The 22,637-nt window shown below is 32.8% G+C and overlaps 1 protein-coding gene across 11 annotated transcripts in view; it reads left to right on the top strand.

Annotated features, from left to right (window-relative positions):
- Window positions 1–6,360: 6,360 nt before the first annotated feature.
- Window positions 6,361–22,637, top strand: part of loco (locomotion defects) — a 77,606-nt gene continuing 61,329 nt past the window's right edge. For all 11 annotated transcript variants that reach the window (XR_001343063.2, XR_001343065.2, XR_001343064.2 and 8 more), the window contains exons 1-2: window positions 6,361–7,418; window positions 11,370–12,383. Coding sequence is in view for 6 of the 11 variants with exons in the window: in XM_014419523.2 (XP_014275009.1) it covers window positions 6,765–7,418; window positions 11,370–12,383 (1,668 nt within the window). In the remaining 5 variants the exon portion in view is untranslated. The remainder of the gene's footprint in view (window positions 7,419–11,369; window positions 12,384–22,637) is intronic.

Raw genomic sequence — 22,637 nt, forward strand, 5'->3', positions numbered from 1 at the left:
CTATTAACATACTGGAAGATTATTGATTGACCGTGTGTAAAGATGAAAGGAATATGGTCCGGGTCCGGTCAAAAAAACTCAAATAGTACAATTATACTATTTTATTGAGCCAACGTTTCGCCCCACGTTGCAGGGCTTCGTCAGGGCTATTTTGATGGCAGCCAAAACAAAAGTGAATCTAAAACTATTAACAACTCCAAAACTAATCCAACAACTCCATCCAAAACTATTAACAACTTGAAACACTTATTTATTAATACAGAATATAGGAACATATATGAACTTAATAACACAATTAACAAATCATTCACAACGTGATACTGAGGTTATTTTCGCCTAATCACAGCACTGATTATGACCTTAATACTTTTTAAAGTTCTACCAATACATTAAGTACGGCCACATACTACCACTCCAGTAAACCGAGCTGGGAAGTGGACGGTGCGACCAAGGCTTGTTTGTCGAGGGTGGATGGTTGTCTTCATCAGGGGCTGGTTAAGGATTGGTTGCTGGCATATCTTGAGGTGAAGGCACGTAAGTTCTGTCGGTATCCTCGATTGATTTTGCTAGAAGAAATGCCGGTTTGAGGCGATCTATCGAGATATTCTATGGTCCATTTGGTAAGGCTTACTTCTGGTATTCTGAATCATTGAAGCTCCATAAGCACGACTGGTAGGATGGATGCCCAATAAATTTGTTCCATTTGACTAGGGGGTGACAAGAGCTTATTCTAATGTGGTCTATGCCAAGAGCCTTCGGCAATTCTGTGAACAGTTGTGAGTCGAATTGACAACCTCTATCAGTAGTTACTCTATCTGGAACACCAGAGCGTGCAACCTAATGGTAGAGTAGAGCACTAGCTACAGTCTCAGCAGTGATATCAACGAGGGGAACAGCTTCGATCCAACGTAAAAATCTATTGATGACAATTAAAAAGTAAACTATCTAAATCGATGTTGATATGTGAACATCTTGCATTTACAGTGTTTTATGCTCCAAGTGGTATGGTAGTATGTTTCCAAATCTTAACTCTCTGGAAAGGAACGTACGTCTTACTGTTTAAATGTCTTACTTCAAAGGGGGCCTGATATATTTTGGTTGGACCAAGTCCACGAATCCTTTGACGCCAAGATGGTTAAGATTACGTAACGAATCAAAAATTGTTCTGTAGAGTGAAGGAGGTATGTAATGTAGGAGTTTACCCGTAGACATCACAGACAAGTTCTACGTTGTATGCAGAGTGATGGTCTAAAACTTCATGGAGCAACCCTCACTAATAAATACAGCCAAGAGTGATCGAATTTTAAATACTAGAGTAATAAATTGTAGAGAGAATACTAGATATACCTTAAATACTTGTTAGAAATACATAGTTGTAGATATGATAAAGAGGTAGGTATAAAAGATAAACAGATAGGTGAAGTAAATGTGGCAAAAATGAGGTATAGTAACAAGTAAAAAGGAAATATTAGGAATATTAATAAAAATAACAAATAAGCAGAGAAGGAAGTACATGTCCTGATTGAAAAAAAATTGACGACTGACGAATTTGGAAGGAAGAAAAAACATATACATACGTTTCCCTACTTCTTTCTAACCGTCAAAAAGAGTCAGATTTTTTATAATTTATTTATATAAGTAAACTGACAGCATCATCTAATCTCTGGTCTAATATTACAATTGACTAATATGAGATAAATGTAGCAGTACATGTATAAGAAATTACATATGGATTATATACAGTTTTGAGTGAGAGACAAAAAGATTATTAAAGTTTATATAAATACGTTAATAAAAAATAATAACATTTTTGAATAAGAGTAAAAATCATGAAAAATAATGGATAATAAACTAAGAGAAAATCAAAACAATATAGAAAAACAGTAGGTAGGAAAACTATGACAAGTAATAACAATAATGAGTGGTCCACAATCATTTAGACATGGTGTAAACATTAAGTTGTTATATAGATCGAACATTGGAGGTGAGTAGTGATAAAATAGGCAAAAATGTGATAAAATCTAGAAGAAGAATATTTGCAAGTGTTACAACGTTGAAAGGTGAAGATAAAAATCAAAAAGATTATGTTTTTAAATAATATTTAAGGTCAATAATGAAAATAGAAAAACTTGGGTGTCCACGATAGTTCAAATATGAATTGAGACAGATGGCAGAAAATGGCTGTAATAGTATTTCAAAATAGGAAAATAAAAGGAAAAGATTAGAACGTCGAGGGGAGGAGGGGAGGTAGACTAAATTGTCTTAATGTCAGTGTTAAGTGTGTTTTAGGATGCATCTGTAAGGACGGGAGATATCATCTTTGTCAGTTTTGTAGTTGACAGATTTTTCTTCAAAATTGATATGGAGGGCCTCAGATATTAGACGTATTAGGTGGCTGGGGACTATAACAATGATGGAGGCTCTGTCAAAAGTATGGTATCAAGTCAAAGCATGTTAAGAGAATTTGGAAGCTAGTTGGTTATAGGAATTGGTGGATGATATATTTTCTTAGATACGGGCTTTGAGGTGGTTAGAAACAATCGAAATTTCTTATAATATGGACCAGGAGAGAATGGTCTATTTCACGTTCAACAGTGAATCAAGGGCGAGGGTGGTATGAGTTAAAAGATGATATAATTTTAGGCATTTTGTCAGGATAGAGAATGAGAAAAATGTCATCAACTTATTTTTTAAATAAAAAGAATGTCTCCGGGGAATAACGGGATGACAGTCGAGCAGATCTTTTAGGTCTTTGTTGAAAATGTCAGGAACAAGGGATTTGCCCATGACAAGTCTGGAAATATGATGAAAGAACTAGTTGTAGAAGGTAAGGTATCAAGATTTACAACAAAGTTCAATTTATTCTAGGTATGATGTGAGTTTAAAGGTGGTGTGAAGTTCAATAATGTGCCAATTTTTCTCTATAATATTAAATGGCAGTGAATGGAGATATTACTGAAAAGGCTTTCAACATTAAGTGAAGCTAAAATAAAGTTATCTGGGATATGGAAATATAGTATAAGTTTCCTAAGCTGAAAAGAGTTTTGGATGTCCTAGGAATGGTCAGGGCTAAAACTTGAACAGACGGCAGAAGAAATTTATTAAGATTAAAAGAGAGGGCGTTAATATTCGAGATGATAAGACGAAGAGGGTTTCCAGGTTTGTGGATTTTAGGTATACCGTATAAGCGAGGAGGTAGGGTGTTATAAGATATAAGCCCATATTAAGTGTAGCGGGTAATATGTTTAGTCTAAAGGAAGTTCTTAAGGACTTGATTAGATTTTATCTTGAATGGGTGGGTGTAATAATTTCCGTTTATATCTTGTGAGGGGCTATTATCAGATTCCTGTAAGAAAACATGTATACCCAAATCAGCCATAATCACTCCGTTCGGCTTATTTGAATTTACGAGAATGTATTTCCGATTGCGATATGCAGCCCAAACCTTCAACAATTCTTGAATAGGATATTCAGGGACTTGAACTATTGTTTTGTTATGATTGATGATGTCTTAATCGCTTCAGTCCAGAGGAATACATCATCAAAATGGTCTTACATATACATCCCTCAAGCTATGTGAAAGGCAACTTTTAATGCCGTACGTCAACCTAGCCATCCTGGTAACAGAGCGATGAGAAAACTCCTTTCTAGAAAGTATTACTGGCTGTCAATGAGTAGTGATGTAGCTGGGTGGGGGAAATGTTAGATTGGCAGTCAAAACGCCAAAGTCGTGCGGCACACTATAACACTTCCCGGAAGTTTGAATCTTCTGAACGATTCCAGCATATCCACCTTGACATGATCTTGCCTTTGACACCATCCCATAGTAAGCGCTATTGTGTCACTATGATTGGGAGGTTTATACGATGGCCTGAAGCTATTCCTGTAGAAGAGATAACGACAAAAGTTTTACCCACTGCTTTTTACGAAGGATATGTCTCTAGATTTGAGTACCTTCCATACTAACTACGGATCAGGGAAGACAGTTTGAAAGCGATCTCTTTCTTTCTTTTACCAAATTTGTTGGTATCCGACGTGTGCGTACTTCTCCTTACCACCCATCAGGGAGCTGCTGTGTGGAGCGATGGCACAGAACATTCAAAGCATTTCTGATGGCGCATATAGAGGGGCAACCATGCGGGAAGACTCGAATTATGGTATTGCAGAAGCCGTTCAGGAACAGATGATAAGCCTACCGGGTGAATATCTGTCTCATAATCTGGTAAATCTAATAAACGAGAAATAATACAGGAGCTCAAGCAGTTCATGAGAGACCTTCGTCCTGTAGCATACAGGGAAAGTAGGAAGAATATTTTTATCTACAAATCGCTAAGCACCTATTCACATGTGTTTTTAAAGGACGACAAGTAAAAAAGCCCTTGTCAGCTTCTTATCCCGTGCTTAACCGAACAAGAAAACTGTGAACATTAAAGTTTCCTAATTTTTTTTTTTTATTTGATAGATTTATTTATTGATAGATATTACAATCTTCCACACAGTTGTGGGCAATAGGTAATATTGATGAATGATCTCATACATATTAAAATAAAAAAAATAAATAAATAAAACTCTCTTAAAATATATACAAACAAAAGAATAGACAAGATGAACATAATCAAACTATCTCTATGAAAAATAAATAAATAAAATAACATAATGATAAAATAATATATACAATATTTACACAATCGACCTGAGGATCCCTGAGCCTACTCTATCCCCCACGTGTGAGGGGTAGAGCAGAGCTCAAGAGATCCCAGCGCATCCCTCTCGACGCATCACTGGTTATGAGCCAGTGGAGGCTGAGCAAGTGCGCTAAAGCCGCAAACACTCAACTTGAATGGAGAATCTGACCATTGCCAGAACTCCAATTGTCCATTTTTATTTTAATAACTCTCTTGGCCACTGCCGTTTCAACCTTCTAGGTGGGCTGTAGGGATGGGTGGAACTAGATAAGGTTTGAACCAAAGGATTAGGATGGTTGGAAAGGTTTATATGGAATTTTGAGAATTTGGTTGGTATGAGATCAAGGACAAAGGGGATATGTAGGTCATGGTGTAGTGTTCTGTTGGAAACGTAGTAGGGTGCATTAACTATGGTTCTAAGGATTTTGGATTGAAAGGATTGGATACGTTTGATGTTCGACGGTTTAGCTGTTTCCCAAAGTTCAAGTCCGTAGGTCCAGATAGGTCGGAGTATAGTCTTATAAATTAGTAGTTTGTTTTCTAGTGAGAGTTGAGAGGTCCGGGGTGAGCAGTCGGTATAGTTGGCTGAATCGTCTATTGAGTTCTTGTCTTTTGAGTCTAGTATAAAGTATCCTAATAGAGAGGTAATAGTTACAATGGATCGGAATAACCAGCATCCTTATTAGTTGGTCCAGAATAAATACACAAGAGTAAGCAAGTCGTGGAGGACTCATTAATGAAGAAGAAAAAATCTACTGCAGAGAAAATTCCTGCTGTCCGTAGATGTGAACAATTAACTTAAAATGATAAGATCAATTAGGCCCATCATACGCTTCCTTGACGCGCTTTTTAAGGGGAGAGTGATGTAGCAGCACTGCTACCTTCTCGACTACCAAACTCCTCTAAATTCCAATCCCTAATAAATTTATGATTTAGAATATAGGTGGTCTAGTAATTTAGGTTCCCCCTGACGACAGTTGATATGGGAAATGGTAGTTATGTAAATTATTTGTATATAGTTGTTATATTTAATGTTTTAATTTCAGTAGTCAATTTTGTTTTATACAAAGTGCATAGTTGTTGTATTATTATTGGTCAAAGCTCAGATTATTTTCAAGTTATATATTTTATGTTCATTTTAGCATCCTCAAATAAAGTTTATTTGACGAGTGGAAGTAAATTACCTTTCTAATTTCATAATAGATATAAGAACCAAAGGTAATTTGTTCATCAGGGCTGATGTAATGGGGAAGACTTAAACAATCTACCTTTTTTGTTTACCTTCCAGGTTTTTTTTTGTATATCGCCACCCATCACATCAACCCTGATGATGACCTACATAGTGGGTCGAAACGTCAGATATAAATAAATAATTGAAAACTATTTTTTTCCTTCTTGACCGCTGCCCTAACCATCTCCTTCTATTAATTAGTTTCTAAATTTTTATCACCTATCTTTCATAATTCACCGTGATACTGGTATAATGGAAAGATGTAATTTAAAGAACTAATAGTAAACAAATAAAATTGAGGCAAAATATTTTTAGTATTTACCGGGGAAAATAAAAGAATTTATAATTCTTTTAAAATGATTATGGGGCATCTGGACGTTATATAAGAACCTATGAAGTTAGAGGGTATCTTATTTCTACCTCTTATTACGTTTACTTTTTCAGTTGATCAGCATAACCCAGTTGACGAATAAATAGAACTGCTCCTTTGATGTTGAAACAATATTTGTTTGTTTGTATCGTTTTATGTTTTTCTAAATTGTCAAAATAATACTGTTTGATTTGAAGACCAGGATTAGTGACATATTGGTGGTTGTTAAGATTTGTATATTTGATCTGCCTTTTTTTTGTGATTAGAAGTGCGATTGTTTTTTTAAATACAGAATTAAACTAAGTTTAGTTTTCGTGCTTTTCGTAATGATTTTTATTTTATTATGATCCACAGACTTTAGATGTTGTATGGTGTTATTTTATGAGATAACAGCTGACAGTTGTCACTGTAGATGTTTTACTGAAATGTATCATACTTTTAAAGACATTGGTCCTTGGTCTTAGTTACTTCAATTATAATGCATCCAGTAAGGAGAAGAAAGAAGAGGCCCAATTATGGTGTGAGGACAGTTGAAGTTAAAAGAGGGCAAAATGGCTTTGGATTTACTATATCTGGTCAGCATCCCTGTATTTTAAGTTGCATTGTTGCTGGAAGTCCTGCAGAAAGTGCTGGATTAAGAGCTGGTGATTATTTAGTTGCTGTAGAAGGCCAAAGTGTTAGTAAAGTTCCACATGATGATGTTGTGAGGCTAATTGGTTGTTCCAATGGAGTTCTAAAGTTACAAATTGCAGAAAATTATTATTCAGATAGTTCAGATGATGATGTTCCTATAATGATGAGACAGAAACCAAAGTACCCTCACAAGTATTTAAACAATAGGCATGCTGAAACTTTACATAACAGAGGCAGTAAATTGATTAGAGATATCAGAATGAATAATTGTGTATTTCAAACCAGAATGTCATGCCCTCTTTCACCTCCAAGGAATGTCAAACACCCAGATCAATGGAAACTGGAGAATCATATCCCTCCACCCATATCTCGGTACCATCATCGTACTGCTGGTTGTGAAGAACCTAATGTTAATGATGTAGAAGTTTTTCGTGCGATTGTGGGTTATGTTGGGACTATTGAAATGCCTCGTAAATTACCTGCTGGATCAAGGCTTCAGGTATTATTGACATCATATGTTTGTTTTTTTAGTTGAAGTTTCTTTTGTTCACTAACTTTATTTATTTCGATAGGTTCAATGTGCAACTGAATTAATGACAAAATAATATGTGTTTCTTAGCAAGCAATGACTTTGTCTTATTCAATTTATCTAATTAATTTTTAAATATTCACTTTTAACAAGATGAATCCCTGAATTTTTAAGTTGATTGATTAAAGATTTATTTTATTTATAAAAAACATTCATTATTACTCATTATACATATGGTATGTTCGGAGCTTTTGCACTGTGTAAGGACCATTTAAAATAAATGGATACCCTTTTGTTTCTGTTAATAAGTTCTACTGTTTCTGAAATATTGGAATCTGAAATGTTGGAGTGATATATTGACAAATTGGAGGATTATAATCAAATTAATTTTGGTTGGTTTTATGGCAATCAATGAAAAGAAATGAATTAATTCTTGCGGTTTCAATTATCAAATACTATTCCAACAGTGGGAGTGGTTCTTTATCAGCTTTAGAAATTACTCTGTTTTGGGTTTAACCACTGAACATAAAATAAATTGGAAGTGGTAATTGCTAACTGAGGGATAGCACCAATTTCCAATCTAATCAATCCCTCCTTCTCTTTTAGCACCTTATTCGCCTTGTTAAGAATTTTCCAAGTAAACCATGATTACTGCTATTATTTGTTTTGCTATTGATTAGCTTTCAATATCTTTTTGGTTTATTTGTGGGCTATTGTTGTCTATTGGTATTGTTTTATCAGTTTTAAAGTATAACACGATACCTTTGGTTATCTATCATCTTTGGTTGTCATTGAAATAAAGCCCAATGAACAAGCAGTCCTTAACAACATTTCGCCCAAATTTCTTCTATTTATTCTGTGAATCAATTTTTTTTGGCTAATTCTGGGTTCAAATATAGTAGTATCATGTCTTATCAGGGTGTGGCCTTACTTATTCAGATAGGTAGCCTTGAAATCCTGCCATTGAAGGAGGATTTAGTTTAGTTAGCTGTTATCTTTACCACTCTTCTTGTTTCTTCTACTTGATATATTTTAAAAGACCTCCCCTCTCCCATCAATTTCCTCAAAGATTTTCAATAATCTGAATACTTCTGGACTGAGTAACAATGATATCAGTATCAATCAATTAATGATTATCAATGGTACAAGAAATTATATACAATATTACATATCTATTTGATAAAATTATTTACCCTGTACCGATTTAATAATGATTTAAAGTAGTTCTGAAAATTTCTAAAAATAAACAATGACTTGACAGTCATAATATCTGATGAAACAAAAGAATTTAATAATATTATCCAAAATAGATTATGAGGATAAAATTAATAATCTAAATTTGAAATGAGGTTTTATTTTACACCTTATTTAGAGTTATACTTCCTTCTTTGTTCATTCAAGTTTGCTTGGAACATTTTTATCCCACATTTGTTGTCCATCTTTGCCATGCTTGATCGCTTTACAGGACTAACAACACAATTTTACCATAACTTGGAAGTGTAAGTATTTATTCTATTGCCCTGTGAGCCATTTAATTACTCACCATACTTATCCGGACTGGAACTTACATGAAATGTTTAGATTAGTTGATTTAACTATTGATATTTACTCATGGATTTTCTGTATTATTCATTTATCAAAATTCTTATTGTAAGCTTTTCAGTGTATTGTGAGAGTTAAATACTTTAATTTTCTGTTTCCTTCTTATGACGAGATGTTTAAAGCAGAGGTTCTTGTCTTCAAATTGCAAAGGAAACATGTTCCACTATGACAATGTGAGGAGGCCTCAAACATCATTATCAACATGTACAAAATTATTGGAACTTGGTTGGGAAGTGGTGTTATATCCATTTTGCCCTGCATTTGCATCATCAGATTATCATATATTTCAAATTTAACAAAACTTCTTAAGTTGTGAAAATTTCCGTTATAACAACTCCCCATAAATCACATGCTGAGTTTTTTCTGATTAGGACCAAAATTTTTAAGAGATTGGTGCCATTTTTCCCTACATAACCAAGCCTGTGTAGCACTTCTAGTCTATTATATGTTCTGTGGTTATAACCTACACCATTATTATTATTGCTTTTTATTGCCCAGTTGCAAGCCTACCTTCTACGCCACAATCCTTGATGAAGACTTGAAACTCAGGTCGAAACGTCGGCATAAAATAAATAAATATGGTTTTGTTTATTTATGTTGTTCTTTGCTGACCACACCCCCCGACAAAATTCTCCAATTATTATTGCTTTAATTCAATCACAGCTGTCAACTTCCGTTTGCTCAAGAGATAGACAAATTCCCAACAGATCCTTTTCCGTATAGGCCTGGGGCTAAATTCACAGAAATATAAATTACTTTATAGTGTCTTGTTATTAATTGATAACAATTGTCAACTGTTCTAATTTTATATATGTAAGTACACATCCACCCACCAATTTGCAGTAGTGCTTGGGAATTAATGCCATTATTTTTATATTGGGTATTTATTGGACCATTTCATCAGTAAATTAGGTTTTGAAATAATTGAGAATGGATCATTTGAAAATGTTTATACTTATAAGAAAGCAATAATTTAATTGTTCAACATCTGTTTATATGATTAGTTAGAGCTTGCTCTTAAAAATTATCTAATATCGTTATCATGCTATGGACTTATGCCAATTAACTATCCTAATCCTCTTTTACTTCTCAATAGCTTTTATTCTCAGAATTGTTCTTATATCTGAGCTCTTTCTATAGTGTTGTTATATTATTTCAATCTTACTTATCCTTAATTCTTATTTTCTTTTAATTACTTGCTCAAAACTTCTTCTTCTTTCCTTTGGTGTTGCATAGGACTCATTCCTTTCTCCATTTATTTTCCCCTTTTACATTGTAAATGACTTCCCCAGATCTCTCATTTATTTCTGTTACCACATACATGCTGAAGACTGCCAGTTATACCTTTCTTTATACCTATTTATATTTAATTTTGCTATCAATGAGCTCCAATAGAATCATAATACATTCAGCACTTGTGCTAGTGGTAACCCTGTTGCCTTAAGCCCAAATGATTCCCAAAGCCATTGTTACTGGATCTGGTCCACTTCTGAAATCAATTTCATCAATTCCTAACTTATTTCTAAACAACATCCCCATTCAATACTGTTCCACCATCAAAATCATCATTTTGACTGAGTCATTTTTAATCAAACCCTTTCCTGGGATGATGACCTATTTCATTGTTTAATTCTTATCCTAAGATAATGCTATTACTCTTTTCATCTCTTTCTTACACACACCCCCTCACTTTGATTAGTACTACACACTAGAATATTTTCACATATCACTAGAATATAGAAGATTTTCATAATAGAATATCTTTTGGATTGGATGGAAATGATCAATAAACTATTTCCTTTTATTTATTTTTAAATATTCTGATACAGCCACCCTTCACATTACTACACCTCGCTGAAGTGGCTTTTCTGTTTAGATATTTAAAATCAATAATTAATTTCATTTTATAGTAATTTTTAACTAGGAAAATCTTAGTTCTATTTGTTGTGTTAAATGATTCAGACTAAACTATAGAGGCCTCTATAGCATTGTCCTATTGATTATTCAAAGGGATTTTCATTCCTTAGATGAATAAAATTTATTTTTATTGAAAATAATGAGCAAATCATTACTCAATGATATTAAACAACACATTATATCCAAGTCTTCCTTTAGTTCAATAAATGTTTTATCCACCTGTAGCCTGTATTTTATTAATCAAAATTGGGATATTATAAAAAGAAATTAAAAATTTTAATTTCAAATGTACATGCAATTGTGAATTTATTATTAATCTATTAATGTAATTTCATATTGATATTGATATGTATTTAATGTATCTTATCATATTTTTATTAATTTTTATATTTATATTTTCAGATTGTCCGTGGTTGCATCAAGCGGTTAAGAGCTGAAAAACGATCACACACTGCAGTTTTGATGACAGTCATGACCCATAGCTTACGTCTTACCAATGGAGCCGGAATAACATTAGCTATATATCCTGGTAATAGAGTTATATTTTGTGGAGCTAGTTCAGATAAAGATCACAAACATTTTGGTGTGGTAACTGCTGCTTCTGGAGAAGATCCATCTAGTTCATGTCATATATTTGCTGTTGATGCTCGACCTCATTCCAATCATTTTAAAAGAGCTAAAATTTTTAAATTGGAATGTCAGACTGATCCAGTATCGGGAATTTGTAAAGAATTCCCTCCTAATTGTGATCCAATTATAGCTGTTATAAAAGGTTTTTATGAAACTGAAGTTAATGCTGAGGAGCCAGTTGTTGCTAATTCTCCTCAACCAAGTCATGATAGTACAACAACAACAAGTAACAGTGATTCTGGTATAGGATTTAGAGATGACTGTGGCAATCAATCTGATAGAATATTAGTTGTAGATGTACAGAATCATCGATTACATATTCAAGAAGTTGATAAAGTTGGCAATAAAGCAGAGAAAGTGACAGTTCATGCTATACCTAACGTGGCTGCGGCTAGCATTCGCAGCCGTTCTCCTTTGAGTACTGGCTCTGAAGGTCCTGTATTAGTTGAAGATATGAGTATTAGCTCTGGTGCTACTAAAAGTCCTGATGTCACTGTTATTCAGCAGAATAAAAAATCATTCTGCGAATTGAATGTCAGTGTGAGATCTGCTGATGACATGAGTATTAGTAGTTCTAGAAGTCATGATGCTTTACTATTTCCTTATAAATTAAGTCCTAAAGCCTTTCCCCTTTCACCACCTACATCTCAAAGTTTAGAAGATTTAAAAGAACCAGATATTACTCATTGTTTACCTAGAATTCATCAACCTCATTGGGGCAGTCTTCAAGATCTAAGGACTTTTAATACCAATGGTTTTGATGGGACTTCAGCTTCACAGACCTTGGTAATATTTTTTTTCTCTCATATTTGATTAATTTTGAGTAATATATATATATTTCCATTTCTATCAAAAATATTAAAATTTTGTCTTACTTTGTTTTTTAATGAACAGTATGAATGATATTATTTTTTAATAATTCTGCTGCTACCTAAAAAAAGAAAAAAATTAAATGAAAACATATGTTATAAACACATAAGTACAAATAATGAAATCCTTTTTAAAATCAAGGTCTCTGCCTTTGCATAAATAACTTCTTAAAATATGGACCCTAGCTTTTTATTTATTTAGAATTAATAATTAAATGAATTATTTATTTTTAAAAAAATTACCAGCCAAGCATTCATAACAGTACATACTTCCTCACCATTTTTGTTTTTTTTAGATACCTAATTAACAATATTTAAATATTTAGTAGACGACCTCCTTGTCCTAAGGCCCTGATATTTTATCTGCCTTATTCTTATCACCCTTACCTTAACTTTACTGCCGAACTTAAAAATAATCACTCCCTTCCTTTTCTTGACTTGCTCATAAGAAACCCAGAAAACACCATATCCACCAGCTGGTACACTAAACCAACTTGCATAAGTCTGTCTGAATACAGACTTTTAAACTATCATTCCCAACACCCTTACCATAGAAAAATTAAAATAGCAAAAATTCTTATTCACTATTGCCTTTTCCTCTCTTATTCCTATTTCCATGAAACTAACATAAACCACATAACTTTCCTTCCCATATCATTAATAAACTTATCAACAACTACAAAAATTGTCTCACAACTTCAACTATTTCTTCACAACCCCTCCTTATTCCCTTATACAGGTCACTACTATACACCCCCTTTCTTTCACATTACATCCAAAAATTCTTACATTCCGCTATACCCAACCATCGAATAGCTTTCAGATCCCATAACAAACTATATAAAATCTATTCGCATCTCAAGGATCCTATTCCACTTTTACGCCAAACCCATGTCATATACAACATCCATTGCTCCACTTCTAATTGTAATTCCTCCTATATTGGTGAAACCAAAAACCTCCTAAATGATCACGCCACCCAACTTATTGCCGCCAAATAAATATTCTTTCTCTTCCCATTGTTCTTTTGCTTCAAAACTTTCAGAACATTCTTATTTTTTGTACCATTCCTCTGATTTTAATAAAACTTCTATACTTACTACAGTCTGCAATTATGATACAAAAAGACTCATCTCTGAATGATTTTATATGCGGCTAGAACCTTCTTCTGTAAATTTAAAGACCAACAAACAAAGCTTATCTCTATTATATTCCCTAATACCTAATACTTGTTATTTAAACAGTATTAACTATGTATTTGTTATCTAGAAATCAACTTTTTTTATATATGACCCTTTCTGGTCATATCTGATATAAGGGGGGTCATCTAGGGGTGACCAACCTATTCTAACCATGGTGAAAGGTCAAATTTTTCATTTCCCATGATCGCCACGAAATGAAGTCTATCCCCCCTGGCCGCACTTGAACTCGCCGCCCACATTTCTCAGGTTGCTAAAAACTGCTTCTCAACCACCTGAGCTATGGATGGTCCACTCTGAAATCGACTGTCATTTGTGTGACAGACCTGCACTGTATGTTCATCACGATTTATTTTATTTTTTCATCTTTCTTTTTACACCCCGTCTCCATTCTCTACTCTTTTCTTAATCTTAAAGGCCTGAAATTCTGACCGAATCGTTGACACAAATTAATAAGGTTTTACTTATTTGTGTTCTTCACTGACCCCTTCACGCCCCCCCTCCCCAACCATCTTATCCTCAGATGTAATAAATTATTGATTACAAAATGGCTTATGCAAATTTTGATTTATCGAAAAATCTAATTATTATCGCGCGCGCACTTTTGCTAACTTGCAATTTTAGAATGAAGTAAACTATTAATAAACCATTAACCTTTTCCGCCCGGACAAAACAAGAAAAATCTGTTTTTTCAAATGCAATTTTGAGGTAAATCTAACCTTTCATATATTTCTTGATAATAGGACTGTGGAACAAATAGAACTTCAAAAAAATAGCTTTAGGACCTTTTAGTGGCTTTTCAGGAATGAAATGTAATTTAATTTTTAAATATTCATATTATTTATATAAATATAAAAATCGATGAAAGTAACGTTTTCCTTCCATTTAAGGTAGAGAGCCAATAATGCCGACGTTATGGTGCTCGAATCAATCACTAATTGGGACGGTCTCTAACGGCGAAAGGGAGTGCTTATGTATTTTCTCCTTTTAAAAAGAAATCTTTGACTACTTTGCTATGTTGGTGTTCATTCCTGTAAAAAAAATTCCCTTGCGTATCATGTGTTTCTCACTGTGTGGCTTAGCCCTGGTATCTGCTTGAAAACCTCGTAAAGGAAGTTAAATGGTAGGTAAGACTTTGCAATTGGAGTGGATATTTATCCTAGTGCATTATGCGACTTAGTTTTTGAAATTACAATCGATTTAAATATAGCGTGCTCGCATTTTGTTTTAAATTAACTTTTCGGGTTGTTTTGCTTTTGAGGTTCATTATTGGATTATTAGTTAGTATGAATTTTTATTTTTACAAAACATTGCACCATGTGGTCAAAGGTACAACCACGTCTTATACCTTTGATTAGGTAATAATTATAACTGAGGTAGATATAAACCGTTTAATTAGAAATGTGTACATTAGGTAAATATTTACATTTTGATTTATAGTAATAAAAGAAGTTATAAATCTTCTGATGATTTATACCTTCCTTCTCATTTACTCTACATTATATAAGAAAAATCAATTCCGAATGACAAATACTCTTTTAGTCTGGAGGTTTGGAAGTCTGGCCACATCTTCTAGTTGCATGTCATAGAGTAGGTTATCTGCTTTCATAAATGTTGAACTTTTGGGATTTTGTCTTTAATATGTAACCATGAAATGTTTAAGTACTTTTTATCTATTGCCAGTAAAATTACTTATTTTCTCAAAAGTTTGCAAGGTGCCTCTTAAATGAACACTATTTACTGTGCCTAGAAGCTCTTAAAAAATGCTGGTAGATAGCATGATAGGCAGAGGTAGTCAAACCTACAACACTCTCCCTTGCATTCAAAATTATATTCAAACTTGACACTAATTACACAGACCAACATGAAGATAATTAATATATAACCAGACGGAAGTAAAGAAATATGTGATTTATGTTGCATATGGTTATTTTAGTACTTGAATGGGAAACTTCCAAGTGCATGTTCTAACAATTAGGCCGAAAAATGTAAGATCATAAAAGCTACAAATATTTTCTTGACCTCCCTGTAGACATACATCTTTAATAATAATAATGAAGTCCTAACGAACCCGAAGGTTCGATACTGATACCACCAACCGCTTTCTGCATACATCCTTCCAGTTAAGCCCCTCCTAACCCAATTCTACTAAATCAGCTTTAACACAATCCTCCCATCTATGCTTTGGTCTACTCCTCAGACGTTAATACTTCGGTTCAATGTTATTAACATTTTAGGGGTCCCCTCGACACTGAGCCCTACATCCTTACACGCCCATCTTATACGCTACAATGCTATAATTTGAATTTTATTTGCCGGGTGTAGGTCCCTTAATTCAGCGTTGTGTAATCTTCTTAATTTCCCATTAGTTCATACTTTTTCGGTCCGAATATTTTTCGTAACACTTTATTTTCGAAAACCTTAAGGCGCTGTTCATCCCTTAGTGATAGGACCAGGTCTCGCATACATAAAGAACAGTGGGGGAATGATAATAGTTTAGTAAATTATAATTCTTAAGTTTTTCGATCGAAGGCGCGAGCTAAGTAGTTTCGAAATTGAAAAATAACAATCATTCCCCGCCTTCAACCGACCTTTTATTTCCTCATTTATTTCGTTTTTTCTAGTTACCGTAGCACCTAAATATTTAAACTTATCTTCCTGTTCGAACGTATTTCCTCCTATATCTAAATCACCGAGATTGCTCGCGTTTCTACTGCTAACCATGTATTTTGTTTTATCCGTATTTATTTCAAGACCTATTTCCTTACTGGAGTTTATTGATGTGGATATATTTAGTATAGTTTCTTTGTCCTCACCCAATAATACCAAATCATCAGCATACCCAAGCACCGGTATTTTACCACCCAAAGTAAGACCTTTATCGGTATTCATCACACTTTCAATGACGTATTCTAGTGCTAGATTAAATAAGAATATAATATTCGTGATAAAGAATCACCTTGTTTTAAACCCGACCGGACCTGGAATTTCTCAGAATAATGATTCGTACCTTATTAAACGTATCGTTCATGCACATCCATACGAGATTTAGTAGCTGGTATTCCCTGTTCAATCAGAATATTATACAGATTCTGGCGGTCAATAGAATCGTAAGCCTTTTGGAAATCTATATAAGCTGATAAACTACCCCGTTTTATTCCAACTTTTTCTGCAAGATTTGCCGTAATGAAAAAAATTGATCATTAGTTGAACGATTTCGTCTAAAACCACATTGGTAGTCTCCTATAATTTATTCAGCGTATTCCGCGATTCGATTAGTTAAGATTAGCGTAAATAGTTTATAACATACAGGAAGGAGTGAGATTCCTCGATAGTTATTACAATCCGTCGTCGGCCCCTTTTTGTAAACAGGAATAAGTACAGACTCCTTCCATTCCTCAGGCATATCCTCAATTTTCCAGATCTTTTTAACCAAAAGGTGTATTTTAGAAACTCCAATTTCACCACATGCCTTGATTAGTTCTCTAGGAATATTGTCAGTTCCCGCTGCTTTATAAGGTTTTAATTTTGCGATGGCTATTTGGACTTCCTCCTGACGCGGTTCTATCCACGGTTCAACACTCAGGTATTCAGTCAGAGGAGATTGGCAATTATATCCCGTATTCAGATTACTTTCAAAATGTTTCTTAAACATATCCAATATATCTACCGGATTAGCTAATAGATTATTATTTTTATCTCTTATTTCCGTCACTACAGAGTGGAATTTATGTGATCTGTTAATACCTTTGTACATTTCTCTGACGTTATTTTCTATCTATATTATTTTATTTTTAAGATATTCTCTTTTTTTATTTCTGAGAATTTTTTTTCATACATCTTTACTGCATGATAATCAAACACTCACTGAAACTCATACTAAACTTGCATAAACTTATAGTAAATGTGACTATATAAATACAACAGGTTAAACGCTAGTGAGAGTAATAAGTCGGCTAAGATAATATCAAAAAAAGGGAGAATTTATAATTTTTATTCATAAAAACTTTATTTTAGCTATTAATTTGACGAACACGGTTTACTTCCTTACTGGATCAAACCGTTTCGTTAGCATATTACGAATTACCAAGATATCCCATCTCTACTTAGATAGTCTCAATTAATATTTTTCGAGAATAGAAGTGCTGTTGATCAAATAATAGGAAATTAAATTTTTTCATAAAATGAGTTTTCTCATTTTTTTATTGTTTGGCAAAAGTCAAGAAAAACAGTAATTTACTGGGTTTTTTTACGTAAAAACAATAGCATGTTATTAGTGTTACTTATGCCGCTGTATTTTTATACCTTGTTTGTTATGTTCGCCTATAAATGTAAATATCCTTAAGGCTTCGCCCTTAATTAATTATAAAAATTAATAACATCCCCAACTTTATAGTTTATTCGAACTGCATTCGAAAGTGAAAGGTCTTAGAAAGTAACCAGCTCCCCTCCCGTTCCATCGTTATGAATCTTCTTGGACATTTCCCACGTTAATTTTCCGTACTGCTCTCTTTATCTACTTGCGCTCAGAGTAAGGACATATTTTTTTTTTGTATCTTAACACACCTGTTAAAGACATCAAATATTTTCAATGTATTCAGAATGAACCATAATGGCTGGAGAAGTTTGCAATTGTTTTACGTATGTTCGTTTTATTTTGAGGTTTTTATTTGTATTCTTTAATTTATCACCTTTCATAATTTATATTTGAGTTCTTTGATGCCTACGTAATATTTTGTTATAAAGTGAGTGAGTTGTTATATTATAGTCTGTTTTATTACAAGTTGTTCAGGTATGTAAAATTATTTATGCGGTTATACTATAAATATTTTTGTTTAATAATTTTTTCAATTAATGGAGAGTATTTTAGGAATATTTTACGTTTATACTTAAGTAATTAGTTCTTAAAATAGTTGTTCTTTCATAATGAACTGCTTGAAATAATGTTTTATTTTGTTACTACTTATATAGATTTATTATTATTATTGTTTGCAACAATATTTTTTAGTAATACATATAATAACATTTTAAAATTAATTAATGGCTAGAAATTAAGTAAATCCATGATATGTATGTTCTTTTTGTTTTCTAGCAATATTACTAGTTTTGTTTTTTTCTGTGGTTTAATAAATTCTCATAAAATTAGTAATATTATATGTGTAATTCTATAATTCTTAAAATTCTGCTAGTGGGAGTGTTATCAAAGGTTAGCTGTTTAATTTAGGCACTCGGTCGTAAAACATCGTAATTGAAAAAATGAAAATTTTTACAATTTTAAAATATAGTTTTAATGTTACCCTCAATGTAAAACATTACCCTCAAACAATAGTCACATGCCTTAAATTAATAATATTTTTGTTTTAAAACTTCAAATTTCCTAAACATTCTTGTATAACTCTACGAAATCTGTCTTAAATAATACGGTAAAGCCAAAAATTTCAATTTACAGTACATAGTTACCAAACGTTACAACCGAGTGCCTCAGTTTATTAACTGTTAATTATTTTCATTTTTGGATTTCTTTTAATTCTTCTCTATAAAAAAAATTGATGACAGTAATAATATTACCATTTCGTTAATATTATTATTATCGATAATATTGCAGGGCTTGGTACTTTTTTACTCCTCTTAGCTGATAATTATAAATTTTAAATTTCTTTTTTACCAAATATTGTTCCTTCGACGAATATTAAGTAAAAAGTTAAAGGTGTATTTAATCAGCAGATCGAGTTAATAAGGGCCTTCAATTTCATTCACTTTCAGAAGTGTAATACTATAAATGAATGGATAAACAAGTTGATTTTTTTTTATTCTCCCAAAATAGTGGTATTACAAATATAATTCGAATCCTTCTTGTTCCACTTGAATGAGTAAATTTGAACGATGTATACGCGCGCCACCGCGTTAACTGTTCCTTTATCGTTAATACTGCTAATGATGTTATCTCTCTTGTCATTTCGGTTTACGTTTTTCGTTCTCTTTTGTTTGTGCTTTATTAGTTGACGTTTATCGTTTGTTAGATGAATCATTTCTGCTGAAATGACTCAGTAGACCCTTATAGTCCTTGGCTTGCTCTGCAAGTTTATTCTCCTGCAGATATTCTTGAAGTTATCATGACATTGTTCTGCCATCTTATTTTGGGATCTAACTCTTGGCCATGCCCGTCTAGATTATACATATATAATGTTTTAACTGCTCTTGCGCCATTTTTCCTGTAAATATGCCGCAACTATTTTAAGAGAGAGTAAAACTTTATTCAAAAAGTCGTGCAGCCCAACTGCATTAGGTTGCTGCATACACAGCATACTTATACCTAGTTAGACAATCGTTTTTAATTCTTATAGTTTATAGGAATAGTACCGTAACTTAAACATAAATGATAGTAGCGCATAATGTTATTTTTTTGTTCTTTGATCTTTATCTTTCTATAGTTTAAAAAAAAAAGATGAACATTAAACTACAGGTAATAAATATAAAATTTAAAAAAAAAAGTAATAGATATAAAATAATTGATATAAACTGTAATAAATATATATAACTAGCAGAGCCGGCAATGCTGATTATTATGATTAAATGAACTTAATTGAAAGTTTGATATCAATTGCTGTATTTATTTAAAATTAAAACATCTACATATAACTTATTATTATTATTCGACAACAAATTGAACAAACAACAACATATGTGATAAGAAACATAACAGAATTTTGTTGTTGTTTTATGAGCTTTATTATTTTTTATTTTTTTCATTTTTATTACAAAACTCGAGGCTATATCTACATCTAAATGTGATGTGGAGAAAGCTGTGACCTGGGTAAATATTGTAAAATGAAAATTCTTGGAAAAAAAGTTTGGATAAAACACAAAAATATGTGTTAGATTAGGCAACTGCCATAGACCTCTCACACTTCAATATCCTTGATCAATCCCCAATCTATCGGCATATTCATCACTCTCAGCTGAATAATCCAATGAGGATTGGAACAGAGCATTGGGTGCTGTGGACAGTCGTTGAGTAATGAACCAGCGTTGGCCTAATCTTCGATACTTCCTCGAAGCATACAACATCACCTTGGAGGTGTTGGCAGGGAGCCCAGTAATGGCCTTGACACTCCTACAAGTAATTATGTTGATCTTCGTTGAACTGTAGCTCTCCCGAGAATGTGCATCCTAAATATTTTATAGTATCACCTTTCATTGTTTGATCACCATCACCATTCTCAACGGAGAGCTTCCAGCTCTCCTTTATTTATAACAATGCCAACACTTTTTTTACAATGTAAAGCTTAACCAATTTCCTTTAAAGTCCTCGGTATGTTGTCAATTACTCTTCCTGCACCACCCTTGTTATGTGCTCAAACTGCCTGTTCTCTGCGAACCCTGTGAGGACCACACCTTGATCAATGTTGAGCTTATATCCATATTTACTTGCAAAGTCTTGCTAACTCAGGTCACAGTATAGATGGTCTTTGACCAGGTTGAATAGCAAAGACGACAAGAGACACATTGTGGTACTCCACTCAGCACTTTGATTTGGTTTGTTGAGTCAGTGCCTACATTTATTTTAATGTTATTTGTAGAGAGAAGAGCTGATATTTTTAATATCCGGTGACACACCTCTTGCTTCCAGTGAGCTCACTGTATGACTGGCCAACATTGTCAAAGACACCCATAATGTCAAGAAAAAAACCACCACACAATCACTTTTTTTATTTTTTGCATCCTTTAATACAATTACAGGATTCTTCTATTATTAGTTTGTATATTTTTTTAATTGATTCTCATTCTCCATCTTTCTGATGCCTGCTCTGGTCTGAAAGGCCATCTGAAAACTTTTCATTCAAACCTATCGATTACGGTTATTATCTTATCTCGGCTCCATTTATTTCTTCATTGAGAAGTGATCCATATTAACTGAAATTGTTCACCACTTCTGAAGTATAATCACTGATGACCAAGGCCTGGATCTTCATGCAGTAAAAAAACCCAGAATATGCCATATAATATGCAATAAAAATATGTGGCAAAATATGTAGTAAACAATATAAAATATACAGCTAAAAATCTTTAAGTATAAAATAAGAAATATACCAATGAGGTGTTGATAGTTGACCGTAGATTAATATGTGGGGTAGATGGGTCGGGGGAGGGGGGTGGTCAGCAAATAAAATAAATATAATAATATGCCTAAAGAAGGAAAAAGGAGACAAAATGAAAAAATAAACAAACATTTTTATTTATTTTTTTTATTTTTGTAAATCAAAATATGTAAATAATTAAAAAAAACAATAAACTTAACAATTAAAAACAAGATATAACACAATTTCTGAACTATAATAAAAACTCATAATTGGCAAGGGAAAAGAAAAACAACAATGATTGCATTTAAAAAGGATAACTATTGGACTGTATTAAAACAATAAATAAACATAAATTAATAAAAAAATAATTAAAACAAATAATAAACAAGAAATCAAAAAATACCTAAATGTATTTGTAAATAAATAAGAAACTCAATAACATAATTAAAATATGAAAGTTTTAGATCTAAACATTAAAAAAATTATAAAAAGATATAGAACAACTTGAGAGGCCAATTTAGTTAATGAACTCCATTTGAATCATATTATTAATCAATATACGTTTTTACAGTTATTTTATTCCTCTTAGTAAGCTAATTAAATCCATACTGTGTTTAAATTTTAGAGGGATTGTGTCATCAGTTAGGCAATTTCTTTTAATATCTAAAAACTATCTCCGATCAAGTTGCATGTGTAATAGAAAGAAAAATAAGTGATGACACACACATGTATGTTGAGGCTATAGAAGTTAATTTCTCAATAATTTAATTTTTAATAATAAATTCTACCAAGCTTCTGCATCAAGCTTAGTGAATTCTTGTTCTAAGTTTTTTAAGGATTTTCCAATGATCATCACATATGATTGGCATATACCAATATGAGTCGTGTTCC

The sequence above is a fragment of the Halyomorpha halys genome, unplaced genomic scaffold, assembly GCF_000696795.3.
Source record: "Halyomorpha halys isolate HHAL.00 unplaced genomic scaffold, Hhal_1.1 Scaffold240.1, whole genome shotgun sequence".
Lineage (NCBI taxonomy): Eukaryota > Metazoa > Arthropoda > Insecta > Hemiptera > Pentatomidae > Halyomorpha > Halyomorpha halys.